Source organism: Cryptomeria japonica, chromosome 4 (assembly GCF_030272615.1).
Source record: "Cryptomeria japonica chromosome 4, Sugi_1.0, whole genome shotgun sequence".
Taxonomy (NCBI): Eukaryota; Viridiplantae; Streptophyta; class Pinopsida; order Cupressales; family Cupressaceae; genus Cryptomeria; species Cryptomeria japonica.
In genome coordinates, this window is record NC_081408.1 from 18277177 (window position 1) to 18292602 (window position 15426).

Sequence of the window (15426 nt, forward strand, 5' to 3'; positions counted from 1 at the left end):
CAGGATGTTTGAGAGTGGTTTCGGACCTCCAGGAGTTAAAATGCAAAATCTAGTTTTTGGAGGATTCTTCAATTTTCCAGAATTGGTCAAATTTCAGGATCAAGATGACATTCCAGACTTAGCCAAATTTCAGGACATTTGAGGATCAGGATGACATTCCAGACTTCTTAAGGTGAATTCGCTCTGTCCTTGATGTAAGGGATGGGACCTAGGAGGACATCATGCATTCAACCAAGGTTTGATTTAGCAACTTGAAGTGCGATCAGATAGTACACAAAAAACACCCTAGGAATGATCTAAATAACCCCTAATCACTCAATTGACCTGACCTCTTGAGGAGATCCACCTGACTCAATCCCTTCAATGCAAAGGCTAAGACACTAAAATGACTAACAACAAAACCAAAAGGGCTAAACCCAGAAAGCAAAAGTGGGGGTCCGCATTTGCAATGGGGCGATGTGTGAAAACATCACAACAGTCCTATAGATAGAATGATATTACTTGAGGTGGTGAGACAGCTTCTGGAATTTGATTCTATCCAGGAGAATAAAAATAGAACGGGCATGTCATTTCCTATTTTCGTAGGGAAGACATTGGAGGTTTGCCAATCCGCCGCAGCAGCTAGCACAACAGTTGAAGAACTTGCATTCTATCGATTTGCAACATACAAAAGAAGAGAAAGGTTTGATCTGAATAAGAAAGTTGGAAGAATCAAGGGAGATAAGTTCATCCACAAGGTAGACATAGAAGATTATTGGGCCAACCTTTAATGTCCCCTAATTAGTTACACTTTAATTTAACCAAAATTTGGCCAAATCTATAAATAAGTAATTGGGTTTTATAGGCATACCTTTGTATATTGTTTTCCTGCAGCAAAATTAGAGAACATATATGAAATAATACTTTGACTAAAATATGAATTATATTAAATGATATCAAATCTGCTATATTAATGACTGTTACAATTATATTTGTTGAATATGATCAGATTATTGTATTTCCTAGATGAGATCAGATTATTATAAAAAGTCAATTTGTAAGTCAGTTACTAATCAATTTCTTTGTAATGTCCCCACTAGTTAGGGATCACTGTCCTGCAAAACAGATTGTTAGAATACAACAAATATATAAATATATATTACTAATCCAACTTGCAATTTAACATTGAAATACTTAATTGAAAATAATTACAATTCCTATCTAATAAAAAGGATACAAATGCCATACAGAGGTATATCCTTAGGCGGCTGTGAAGCTCGCCTTCTTGGAACCCATCTTGGTCCCAAGCCATCCAGGAAATCGAAAGTGAATTCGATTCCTGTCTTGGGTGTAATTTCTTATCTTACACCCAAGCCATCCAGGAAATCAAAATTAATTTGATCCCCGTCTTGGATGTAACTACTTACACCCAAGCCATCCAGGAAATCTAAGGTTAATTCAATTCCTGTCTTGGGCGTAATTTCTTACACCCAAGCCATCCAAAGAAGACCATATGTCAATTCCTTGCCTTGGATGATGCATCTCATCATCCAAGTCCTCAGAGGGGACCGGCCAGATCCGTCTCTTCTTGGATGAACTTTGTCAACCAAGCCATTCATATATGTATTTACATTTTCATTAATTTCATTCATCACATTTGTATTAATAAATTCATTCCTCAATGTGTAAATTAAGATATGAATTACTTGTATTCATTAATATGTACATATTCATTGATATATATATAGTAATGAACCTTAACATATTAATTAATTATATTCAGTAATAAATAAAGTAAATAGCACTAACATATTAATTACCTATGTCCATTAGTATATATAGTAATGAGCAGCAACGTATTAACTACTATATATTCATTGGTAAATAAACAATACTATATCACTTACCTGACTGTTCGCAGCAGAAGTTATGCTCCGTGGTTTGTCTCTCTGCTATACTTCCCGCTGCCTCCCCCTTTCCAAACTGCGGCTGTCTTCCCCTTAATACCCCGTGAAGGGTTGTACCCCTCCACGGGTCCCCTTTCGCATGAAGGGGTGCGGTGGTAATCGGGCTGCGATTACCCTCGCACCACTTCGTGCAGGGTGATCGGGGGGGGGGGGCCTGCTCGTCAAAGTCCATCACATTATATGTGCAAGGTATTATGTATTACTTTGTTATTTAAAATGTATTAAATAAATAACACTTTTTCTTTATTGTATATAACACTTTCTTTATTATATAAATAAATAATAAATAACACTCTTTATTATATATACATTTTAAATATATTAAATAATAAATAACACTTCCTTATTATATATATATTTTAAATATATTAAATATTAAATACCACTTTCCTTTATTACATATTAAATATATTTCCTCTATTTTTTTTAATATCATATTAATCATCTATTTACAATTACCTTATTTAATTAATCCATATGTTAACATTATTAAATAATTTAACATCAGGTGATACCGTAGGGGTTATCACATTCTTTAGTCCATTACTTGGATAGGGTGTCCAAGAAACCATCCCTCCTAAGCCCAAGGGCAGAATACCATATCCCCACTAGGCTCCATATGGCAGGTGTTAGGCATCCATCATGGAGTGGTGTACTCAGCGAGGTGTTCTATCGCCGTTCCCCCTCTTCACAACCACCTTCTCTCTTAAGCCCAAGAGCAGATGCTTCAGCCCTCTTGGCTCCATGTGGCAAGTGTTAGGCATCCACTATGGAGTGGCGTACTTAAAAGAGTCCCTCATTTACAATGAATCATTAATTATGTTTATTCAATTCATCACATCATGATAATCCATTATATCTGACATAATTGTCACATTCCATTATTTTACATTAGTGCCTTGTATTGTGTTGTCATCAATATTTTATGTTAGTATCTTCGTATCAGTATTAACCATTTATTGTCATTATTCTATTATATTGAATTTTTTATTCCTTATATTATTCGCATCATATGGAGTTACAACATTACAATATTTTGTGCAGCCTGAATTTAAGTGTATTATGTTTTCCAAAATTAATGTGCAGGTATATATTTATATGTCCAATCTGACACTATTATCATTTTAATATTTATTTATCTAATTTGTCTCTCAAATTAATATCATATTAATGCCCTCTATTTTATTAACACTATACACAACAGTTACCATTAATGATATATCAATAAGATTTAATATAATTATAACTTGTTGACTGCTATAGTTTAATATTCTAAGAAAAATTGGTCTTCTACATACCTATTGCTGCCGGCTCCTATTTTCCTATTTTGGCAGACCTGAAGATTCTTCCCATGCTCCTTTCTTACTTTACTGGCAGACTCAGATCAATACTCCGTGTTTATTCCCTCCTCTCTTTTCCTTCCTGGTAGTTTCTATGTATATTCCTTGCTGGCAAACTTTATAATTTCCTCTGTATTATGAATATATATGAAATTAAGTATGACACCAATAACCAAGATGCTACTGCCTGTAACTTGGTAACAGTTCTGATCTGATCCAATCCATCATGATGTTACTGGATGCTTTGATTAATTTCCTTTATATCTCTCAATGTGAGGGAGAGGTCACACCTCTTCATCATGCATGCCCTTTGGCAAGAGACGCACCCTTTCACCATTAGCATCGTTTTGAAAGAGTGCAACTCTTCATTATTTCTGCCCTTTGAAAGGGACATAACCTTCCATAATCAGGTCTGCACTTGTTATTTAAATCAAATGTGCACTTAATATATGTTGCAGCTTTGAATATAAATCATTGTTCGACTTAATGGTGATTTTTGTTTAAGTGTTGTTTTGCATTTAAGGTTCTCAATTCCTCCAAGTTAGATTAGAATTTTAGATTTAGAATTTGCTTTCAAATTTATTAGATTGAATGAAAGAATTTGTTGAATGTATTTGTGTGGAATCCATTAATCCATACCACTAGCCTCTTGCTGATTGTAAGTGTGTCGTGCATGGTCAACTGGAAATTTATACAAACTTAAATTCGATTATTATATGTCCATTGTTATGCATCAACTTGGATGGTATCAATGTTTGATGGTAGTAATTTGAATATATATGAAATAAACCTTAGATGATTGCACTAGGCTTGTGTCAAAATCTGTTCGACTTGATGGTGAGACCTTGCCTAGTTTGATTCCACTGAATTTGTTCCTCGCTTCTTGCACTCTAGGTTTAGAATAGATTTCCTATCCTTACTCTTTGTTGCCCCATTTTTAGAAAGTGTTGTTAAAATTAAGTCCAGAACTACATTGCCAAATCCTAAGTTATCAGCACACCCATTCCACATCTATGATCTACAAAGTTGATTCGAACAATTGTGCAAGTCCTCAAGTGAAAACAGCAATTCACATCAACCATTCAGTTACCCACTCGTCAAGACCTGACTGTAGAAACCTTGTGTTGTTGTATGTAGCTAGGTCGGAGGCCTTCTTGGGCCGACCTAGCACACATAGCGTGTGTATGAGCCCACCGACCTTAAAAGGCATAAAATGTGGTTGTATTTATCATGCCCTATGTGGGTGGCCTATGTATCTTATGTAGCTTGTAACTTATTTGTGACCTATTCCTTTTTGGTGCCAATATTGACAAGGCCAACCTAATGGTCTTAGAGTGCTAGCGGCACATACATATTCAAGTTAGCATTCATTTTTCAAACACAATTCAGTGAATACAATTCCTATCTTCTCTGTGATCAGCGAATTATACTCAGAGGTTAGTGAATTATATTTAGAAGACAGCGAATCAGTATTAGAAGTCAGTGAACATCAGCAGATGCACAGTGAACACCTTTAGAAGTCAGCGAACCTTATCTAGCAGTCAGCAAACCTTATCTAGCAGTCAGCAAACTCTCTTGAAGGACTGCAAACTGGTCTAAGGGGGCAGCGAACATCATCTGAGGGTCAGCAAAACATCATCTTTGTGACAGCAGATCAAACTTGTAGACAGCGACCTCAATCTGCCATCCTCCTTGTCACAGCAACAGTTGTATTGCAGATAAGTTATATATTTGCTGACTTAATACAAATGTGTTGAATGCTTCATGTGCTGAAGCTAATTGTAGAGAGACCTACTGATTATTGATTAATAAGATCTGAGAATTTAGCTGGGTTTTTCACCTCCAAGAGGGAGGTTTTCCCAAGATATATTGGTGTTCCTTGTGTGCATTGATTTGTGTGTTTTCTATTTTGCGCTAGTCTGATATAAAATTAACACCTTGGAATCATTTTAGTTGATCTTACCCTTAGCATCTGAGGTGATTTTGTTCAAGAGAGGGTAAAGTACTTTGGTATTTTATTCTGATGATTGCATGTGCATAAAAGACACATCAACACCATTCCAATCTTTCTAGAGTCTAAATGAACACCAACATTCTACTACTTGAAAGAACATAATCTTTGACTACTAAGAATGTCTAGTCACATTCTTGTTATATCTCATCTTAGCTTCCTGATTATGGCTAATTGCATTTCTACACACTCTAAAACACACACTTCTCTTGCATGCTTACAAGAAGCAAAACAGAGCTTCCAACTAGTATTATCCCACTTTATTTATGTGGTTGTCAAATAATAATACATTCAAGAATAGCTTTCATGCAATAAGTATTGTGCCTATCATAACAGAGTAGAATACATTAACTGTTACTGGAAATCAATAATAAAGAATCCAATCCTTTTATGAGAAGAAAAGTTGTCCATGATAAAATACCTGACCTATGCTTGCAGCAGCCATTGGCTCATAGTCAAAGCTTCTAAGCTTGGATTGCCAATTTGTACCTAGTTCAGCTGTTAATACATTATTAAGTTGCTCTCTTGGCATAACATCTGCCCCTTGTCTCACGATTTCTAAGGCTGACAAAATCTGCAGATAAAAGCAAATCATTAAAACCAAAGACAGTGACTTCTTCTAACTTTGATTCAATTCTCAAATCATTAATAATACTATTCAAGGATTTATTATATAACAAATCTCCTATAATACATTTTAGTTCGTCTACTCTAAAAAAGTATGAAATGTAAATGAATCAAAAAAAATCCTGTCTTAATAATAGTTGTAACTTTGGTTATATGAAATACAAGCTCAAAGTGCATGTAGCTTCAGCTTGCACTATCTTCCACTTCAAAGGTTCTCATACACGGAATATCAAGGCAATATAATTCATTCAAAACACAAACCGCAGAAAACTAAATGCATACAGGAACAGCTGATATCATAAGCAAGAAATGCTTTCCAAAAGAATAAATATGTACGTATAATGAAAGAATGGTTCTGCTTATCAAGAAAAAGAGTGAAAATATAATGCTCAAAGCTAACACAGAACAAAATATAAGCATGAATCTTATTATATGCTCCCTGCTAGGAGAAAGTTGTCCACAACTTCTAGCTTAGATGAAGAAACCTTTCCACAGATGTGTTCACAGAGAATCAGTTCCGTGTTATCATGGAACCTTTGCCTTGTATGACTTAAGGTACCTCATAGTGACAACAAGATGGATTAAGGCCTTTATGCTTCCACAGTCAATTAGTATAGAATAGAACATACATTTCAAAATTTAAAAATTGTGTAAAAAAATTGAGATATAACATGTAAGCCAAGTTGAGTTGCAAGATATAAGCATAGAGCATAAAGTCAACTGCTTGAAGAATGGCATAAGGCTCATATCCGATTGTCTTCAGCATGTGATGTTATTTATTGTGAAGTGTCTGATCATCAAAAAGATAACTAAATGTGATCACTGTAACAGAAAGAATGAGGTGCTCAATGGGAGTCATCAAGTGTCTTGAATAGTGACTTTGATGGAATATATCATAAATTTTGGCCTGAAGGATAACCAAAGTCCATGTGAAACAAAAGGCCTGTTGACGTGCGTTTTGTGACCACGCCAACACATAATAAAGTTTCCCAACGGCTACCTTATCCTCTCTTGATCAAAGTCAAATGTATGCTAAGATTGCAAGAAGATCATACGATGACTCCAAGGTTCCGACAGTGTACTAGCGACTCATGTGGATATAGGCTCGTGTGGTTAATGTTGCTGGTAATCCAAGGGGACTTACGCATACTTTGAAGAAGATTCAGACAGACTTATAACTTTCAAGGAAATTTATCACGAATGATTTGGCTATGAATCACTCTTTTTTTAGGACTTTTCGATTGAAATATGCGGAAAATAAAATGAGAGAGGGTTTAGGGAAAAGCTAATCTAAAACTAAGAACTCAATAGACTGCAATGCTTCAGATAGGATCAACCATGCTTCACTTTGCCACTTGTAGACAACTACATGAAACGGGTGCAATCTTCGAAGGTGTTTAAAAGATTTTAAATTATTGATGAACGCCATCAGAGAACAAAATTCATCCAACAACTCAAATTAAGAATACACAAGTAATTACTCAATCCAACCTTGCACTATTGATAGAAATCCTCTACCAACAAAAGGTATGAGCATACGATCTTCACCTTAAGCACCGCATGAAAAATAATTGGATAAATTATTCAACAATATACAACCGTATATATAGAATTTACAGATGATGTCCTATTAAAAGAACAAATCGTTTAAGTGAAAACTAAAAAGCTAAAAAGCTTAAAAAACAAAATAAAGCTTAAAAAGCTAAATAAGAAAAAGCTAACTATGTGTCTTTAATAAAGAAGCAATAGTTTCACTTAACAAACTAAAAAGCTAAATGACCATTAATAAAAGAACTAAATATAACTAATTAAAATATAATTAAATATTCTAATACCCTCCATTAATGGTCGTTCTATCTGCTACACCAAGTTGCCCTCTAAATTTGACAAAATTTGCCAGGCTCCAAGACTTGGTGAGGATATCTGCAGTCTAATCTCCTATTGGAATGTATCGCAATATCACTGATCCATCTTCAACATGCTTGCAGATGAAATGACAATGAAGCTCCACATGTTTTGTCCACTCATCTAAAACTGGATTTTTGGCTAATTTCAAAACCCCTTGATTATCACATTTGCATGTCTGCAAGCATCCTACCTAGCCAAATTGCCTCACATGCTGCCTTAACAATTCCCGAATACTCTCCTTCAATCAAGGAAGGAGCTATTGCCTACTACTTCTTGCTGGTCCATGTGACTGCACATGTGCCCAAGCTGAAAACATACCGAGAAGTTGACTCTCTGTCATCAACACAACCTGCCCAATCTAAGTCTGTGAAACCAACCAGCCTAGAATCTTTGCTTCGAATGTAGAGTGACAAAATCAGGAGTGCCCTTCACATAACTTAGTGTTGTGTATTGCACACCCATCCCCGTCCTGGATAGGGACCCCCATTTTTGGATTTTGAAGTCTGCCCAATGAACGAGAGAAAGTCCAAGTAAGGTCGCAGACGCAAAGGTAAAATCATGAAACCATATCAGAGCCCAAAATTTGGAGTCTTAAAGCGTTAAAAGAGAGAATAGAAAACGCGCAGAAATCCCTTCAAGAAATCGCACATTTCCTATGAAATGGCCGAATTTTGGTTTATGCCTAAGTCGCACAAGGAGCCAAAATCGTGTGAATGACAGAAATCACGAATTTCATCGTCAGGGGCCGAATTTGTAAGCGAAACGAAGTTGTGTAGGCAGGTTAAATCTCGCATTCTCGCCTCTTGAGCCGAAAACCCCCAAAAGCGTAAATTCACACAAAATATCCAAACAGGCCGAAAATCGCAAAAATGTGAAATGAGGGAGGCGTTTAACTTTAAACTTTTCAAAAGCCCTCCTTAGCCCGAAAATGCGAAATGAGGTAAAACATTAAACTTTAAAACTTCCTCTCAGCCCGAAAATAAGTAAGGTGTTTAATAAACTTTTCAAAAACCCTCCTCAGGTTGAAAAATCGCATGAGATTTGAAAGGGCATTTTAACAACCTTATTTGCAAAAGCCTTTCATAACCCGAAAATGTCATAAATTGCGAAAAAATATGCTTTTTGCCCAAAAAGACCCTCCTACCCCAAAAATTCGCGAAAATGTGAAAAGAGGAGGTAAATCACCTAGGTTTGCAAAGTGGCCTTCAAGGCCGAAAATGTCTAAACTCGCGCAAACTCTCAAAGTCAGCCCTCTTAGCTGAGTTGCGATGAGAATAGAAAGTTTGAAAAAGGTGCTAAGTTAGCCGAAAATTGCAAATTGTAGAAATCGCACAAAAAACCATTTTACCCAAAATGCCCGAAAATGAGTCTAAACCTCTCAGAATTCCTCATAGGCCCGAAAATGTCGTATAGGGTAAATATCGCGAATTTCCCTTTCTGAGCCGAAAATTACCAAAGGTCACAAACTTATCTAATTCGCCAAAAAGTGAAAAAAGGACTTGAAATCTCAAAATCTTCTTCAAACCCGAAATTTTTCAAAGCCTTACAAATTCCCTTTTAAGTCTGAAATTGCAAAGGAGGGCGATTAAAGTGTCTAGTTAAAAATCTCCCATTTAGGCTAAAATTCCCGAAATTTGGATTACAAAGGAAAGTAACTCGAAAAGGAAATCTCACATTTCGCCTAATATGGTCAAAATTCATCAAAAGGACGCATTTAAAAGACACTAAAGTTCAACCTTTTAATAAAAATGTCGAATTTCAATCAAGTTAGCCATTTTTTATAGCAAAGTGAAAATCACACATCTTGGACGAGCTAGCCGAAATTGCTAAAGTAAAGGTAAAACTTATAAAATAAAATCTCACGCAATTTGGTGTAAATACCCAAATTCGGCTAAAAAGACATAAAGCATTAAAAAAAGTAAATCTTTCGCAATTCACCTCTCAGCCCTAATTTTCGTCTAAGTTGGAGAGCGAATCAGGACAAGGATCGGATTTCACGTTCGAAGAGAAAGACGACATTTAAAAGATACATCTCACAAAGAGCTTCTCGAGCCAATCATTAAAATTTAATGTTTGTCAAATTAATTAATTTTTCAAATTGATTTATTAAAGTGAAATGAATGGTTTGCAGGTCGCAGGACGTCATCGCAGAGAACCAAGAGAAAGCCTGAAAACGCAAATCGAAGAGGGATCGCAATCAAATCCAAGAGTTGAAAGTTGAAGAAGAAGATGCAGGAGCGCATTGCAAGAGCGCGAGATCTGAACCAAGCATTGGGAAGCATGTCGTTGAACACCAAGCTAAAGTCCATCACCAGGAGCAAAGACCGAAGAACACTCCGAATACAGAAAGTCTATGCATTCTCAAGAAATACACAGCTGGATTCAATTCCAGAAGTTCGGTTTCTGAAAACTGAAACTGTTTTATTGTAAACCTGCCTGTGGGCCCCACTCAAGATATTTTGAAACAAAGGAGAAATAGGTCAGTTGTGGACAGTTATGTCCAACTACTGGATAGACTCAAATTGAATCCAGACAGTTGCAGGTAGTTGAGATAGTGGTTGAGAGGATAACTGAAAATTGAGTGGGCATGGGTTAAAGCTGCTAGCTTCTTGAAGGCAGGTCAGGACCCTTGGATGCAGTCCATCCTAGCCTCTGATTCATATTGTAAATATCTATAAAAGGCAGAGGCCTTTCTTTTGTAGAGGGTTAGATAGTTAGAGTTTTGATAGTTAGATTTTAGAGTTAGAATAGATTAGATTTTAAGCATAGCATAGAGATGTTGCAGAAATTGTTGTAATGGCAGCTGAAGCAAATATATGAACATTGAAATATGGTGTTTATTGTCTTTGTTTTAGTCTGTTTGCATGGTTTCTTTCAGCTGGTTAATTTTAGAGTGCAAGGATTTTAATGGTGAAGTGTAGAGGGGTATTTGATGCATTTCTGGTTCATACCATTGGGGGTCTGTTGATCGTAGGTCATCGTGCAAGGTTAGTCTAAACCCAAAACTGTGCTTAGTTCAACTGCAAGTGTCCGTTTTAGGCTGTGCCAGAATTGGGTGCCTAAAACGAGTGTCTCTGGTTTGAAAATCCTTCATCCCTTGGAGCTTGCACCGTTTTTGTCTAGTTGTGAGGGTATCTTTGGCGAAACAAAAACTGGTTTATCGAAATTTGTCTACCCACTACATCAGCGGTTATCATCTTTGTCCTTAGGCTTCCTAAACCCTTCCCTTTTGATTTTATTTTGTAGTCTGAGAATCATAGCAGACGTAAGACCCCTTGTGCTCCTAGCAAAACACATCGATCACTGAGTTATCCCGCAGTCAAGACCTGACAATCGAAACCTTGAGGTCGTCCCCATTGATCAATTGAAACAACATTAGGGATTTCCTTATCTCAAGAGAGGATAGGATACTCAGCAAGTACATTCTATTATGCGTTGGTCGGATGGAGTCGTAGGAATGCGATTTTAGACACGTCAACAGAATTGGCACTAGAAGGAGGGCCCCCTGTCAAGTTCCTTGCAGCAAGTTGAGTTCGTTGAGACCTTTTAAATGCTATACTTGGGATATGCAAGATCCCTAAAAACCATAAAAAAACCAAAAAATCTGAAAATCTGAAAATACCAAAAAGTTCTGAGTCAAATGTTGGGTCAAGCGCTTCATGAAGGCTGCTCGCAATCCCACATTTCCCGGATCCAGCAAAGGCTGAGTTTGCAGCTATTTCCTCGGTGACTATCCGAATTTGCATCTGCAGCTCACTGCAGAATTCATGGCACCACAACGCACAAAGAACTGAATTGCTTCACATTTTTGTCAAGAATTGAGTAAGCATTGCAGGGGCAAATATTCTTTTGGGATATCTCCAAACCAGAGGAACTAGCACAGTCGGATATCCCCAGTCCTCCGTCCAACATCGAGGAGTTTACACGATTTAAGGATCGGATTGAGAACCAGTTTGGTCTCGAGGAGTTATGCTTGGAGAGCGTGCTATCACCTTGGTGGTGCAGAATCCACCGCACCCCACATTCGGAATTCACCTGCTCGCTATGCATAGAGGCAGTTAGTCAAGTCAAAGCCCGATTTGGACTGCCGAAAGAACCAGAGGAGCCCATCACTAGCAAAGAATGGAGTGCCTACCTTGCTGCAGATGAATACAGAAGATCGCAAAATCGATGCAACGCCACACTCCCCGATGATGAAAAGATGGAGTCCCCAATTGCTGAGCAAGATGAACCAATCAATCAGACTATGGCAGCAGATGAATTTCTTATCCTTGCAACTGATGAGGATAGTGTTCAAGAGGAGGATCAAGTGAGCTTTGTGGATCAGCCCCAGGCTGAAGAACAATTTGCAGCAGCCTCACCAATGGACGATGCAGTCCAAGAGTCCGTCGAGGACGTTTTTGAGTATCAATCAATCAAAGAGTCCCTACTGTTTGAAGACGTGTTGACAGAAGTGCATAAGGCTGCATTGTTCATTGAATCCGAAGATGCACCGACAGATGATGCACCCCTCTTTCTTGAGTTCGAGTTCGGTTTCAAGACTGATTTTTAGCCTGCGCAACCTAGTGTGGAATTCGATGCTGATTTGCACACACTGGATGCTATTGAGAAAGTCCACCACCAATGGCGATCTCCTGATACAGCTGCTGAAGATCTTCTCCCACCGCATGACTCAAAATCGCACCAGGTTGTTTCTTTCCTTTCTGCTATTAATTCTGAAAATTTTCAGTTTGATTTTGAATATTCTGGGAAAACAACCTGTAAATGGATTAACCACGGACCTAATGAACTTCCCCAACTGATAATTTTGCCCGATGCCCTGGCTAAACCTGAGAGTGGCCAACTAAAAATTTTCTTTTTAGAGTTTAAAGACAAACCAGCCAAACTGAGAACTATTCTCCCTGCCCTGTGTTGATGTATTTTTTATGCACATGCAAACACAGAATAAAATACCTAAAGGTACCTTATCCTCTCTTGAATAAAGTCTCTGAATGCTAAAGATATCGCGAAAAGGATCAATCAGGATGACTTCAAGGTTCTTCGTTGTAGGATCTCTACGTGTGGATAAGCTCTTTGTGGTATGATGTGATTTGCTGGAATCACAAGGGGACTTACACTCAATGACCTGAACGTCTGATTTGCTAGAATCACAAATCCTACTAACTAACTGGAAGACAAACAAATGGCAAAAGATGCAAGGTTCAAGAAGTCTACTCTACTACCTAGAATGCAAGAAGATGGATGAATGACTAGGTGGATTCCTACTGGGTTGGGTCTCACCATCAGGCTGAACAATTCAACACCAACTCAGTGCGATCTTCTAAGGGATGCTTCTAATATGTTTAAATTGTACACCATCTGACAATGATCACCATTCAAGAAAATGCATGAAACAATAGACGTGTAACGACTTATGATTAAGCTCATTTGTTCCAGTTGACCACGCAAGGCGCACTTACCATCAACAAGAGGCTAGTGGTTTGGATTAGACAGATTCCACACAGGTGCATTCAACAATTTCCTTCATTCAATCTAATCATCTACCATCTAGAATTGAAGATTCAACAAGAAAACATGCATATTGCAAGAAACGACACACTTCACCATTACTTCAATGAAAATGGAGTTTGTTTACAATCAATGGCAACAATTTCTTGCCTTGTCCTCCTATTCTACTCTAATTGCTATTCTATCAACTAACTAATCACCTTCTAACTACTCACTCCCTATCTTCCTATTATTCTTATTAGCCTTTACAAAATGAAGAGTCGGGGCTTATATAGTGCCCATAATACAATTTGATGGCTAAGATCAATTTGAGATCAATGGCCAGGATTCAACAATGAAAACCCTAATTAGGGTTTGTTACAACCATTACATAACATTTAATGCTTGACCAATGATAAAATCGTATTAATTGGACACATATCCTCTCTGGAAAATTCGACCAATGGATAGCTAGGGTAGGTACATCGAAGTTTGTGCCACCTCCCATGAGTTAGGTACATTGAATCTAGACATGCTGAGGTGGACCAATCCGACTGGAGGAGTGATGACTAGGATGCCAACTCATCTGACACTTGGTTGATGCCAATTTGATGTTGCTGAGAAGCTAGCTTTAATTAACTCTTCTGAAACTATCTGCTTCTTCAACGAACCCTTGCTCTAACTTCTCCTGTCTTTGATGCGCAGGATGATGATGTACCTCGCCTTGAAATGTTGGATTGGAAGAAGTCATTCCTGATGATACTTGACCGAAGAAGGCCATCCTTGTCGATGCTAGACTGGAGGAGGTCGCCCTTATCCTTGCTTGATCTTCTTTGATGATACTGAGCAGGAGGAGATCATCTTTGTCCTAGACCGGATCTTCTTTGATGAGAACCTGCCGACTTGTAGATCCTCCGGGCTTTGGAATCGCCATCTTGATACCTACACAACATTTCACAATTAGTAATATATCTTGAAGTGTAGAAATTAAACTTAAAAGAAAGATTTAAGATTTTAATTAGGAAACTTCATGATAAATCTTGAGTTATCATTTCCTAATTAACCATGCAATAATTAGATTTTTCCAAAACAAATGTCCAAAAATTAAACCTTAAATAAGGGTGTCAAGATGATTTTGCCATACCTCCTCTTGAGTATTAAACTCTAAGAAATGATGCAAAAAATGGATTTTGCTAGGCAAAATTTAAATCAAAATTCTCCCTTGGATGAATTGCGCCTCCTCTAGCTTCAAAAAGAATAGACTCCACCCTCTTTAACCTTCAACACTTAGAAGAAATTTGCTCCAAGCAAGCCAGATTTCGCTCCTCCAATTAGCCCTCCAATTTCGCACTTAAGGAAATGATTGAATGATTTGAAATGTGAAACAAAACCCCTCTCTTATAGAGCGCTCACCTTGATTCCTGTTGAGGCCGACTTGACAAAAAGGAAATGAAAATGAAATAAAATCCCCTTTAAAAGAAGGTCGACTTGCTTGTAAAAGCAAATAAATGTATTTGAGCGCTCACCTTCATTTAAAATTTGAAAATTAATTTTAATGCCTCCAAAGTGGATTTTTGATTATTTCAAGGCCTAAAAATTAATTTATTAAATTAAAATGCCTTTAATTTAATGCGAATTTGATTTAGCCCTTCCAAAGGCCTCAAAGTTAGCAACTTGGTGAATTTTAAGGAATATCAATGCTCAATAATGTAAAAATGAAGGATATCACCAATTTCGCCCTGGACCTTCAGTGAAGGTCAGGAGCAATTTTTCAATCTTGCTCTTAATCCTTCATCTTTTGGATTCCAAATTGCTTCCAAGACATAAAATATCATCTCTTCTTCCTATCCACGCAAGATCTGGTCTCAATTCCTCAAACAAAGGAGAGGATCCTGAAAAATTGCAATGGGCCCTCTCTGAGGGTCAGGAGCGACTTTTTGATTTTAGGCTTGATTCTTCATCATTTTTCATTAAAACTTCATTCATCATTTGCAATGCCTTCCCTTAATCCACTCCATCCAAATTCGCTTTGTTGTTGCAAGGTAAAATGAGGATTTTCAATAATTTCGCTTTGGGCCCTCTCTGAGGGTCAGGAGCGATTTTTCAT

General features: G+C 37.4%; 1 protein-coding gene across 1 annotated transcript in view; it reads right to left on the reverse strand.

Annotated features, from left to right (window-relative positions):
* LOC131033138 (protein ABC transporter 1, mitochondrial) overlaps positions 1-15426 on the reverse strand; it is a 200741-nt gene that overhangs the window by 150194 nt on the left and 35121 nt on the right. The window contains exon 3 of the mRNA XM_057964270.2: positions 5719-5871. Coding sequence (XP_057820253.2) covers positions 5719-5871 — 153 coding nt within the window. The remainder of the gene's footprint in view (positions 1-5718; positions 5872-15426) is intronic.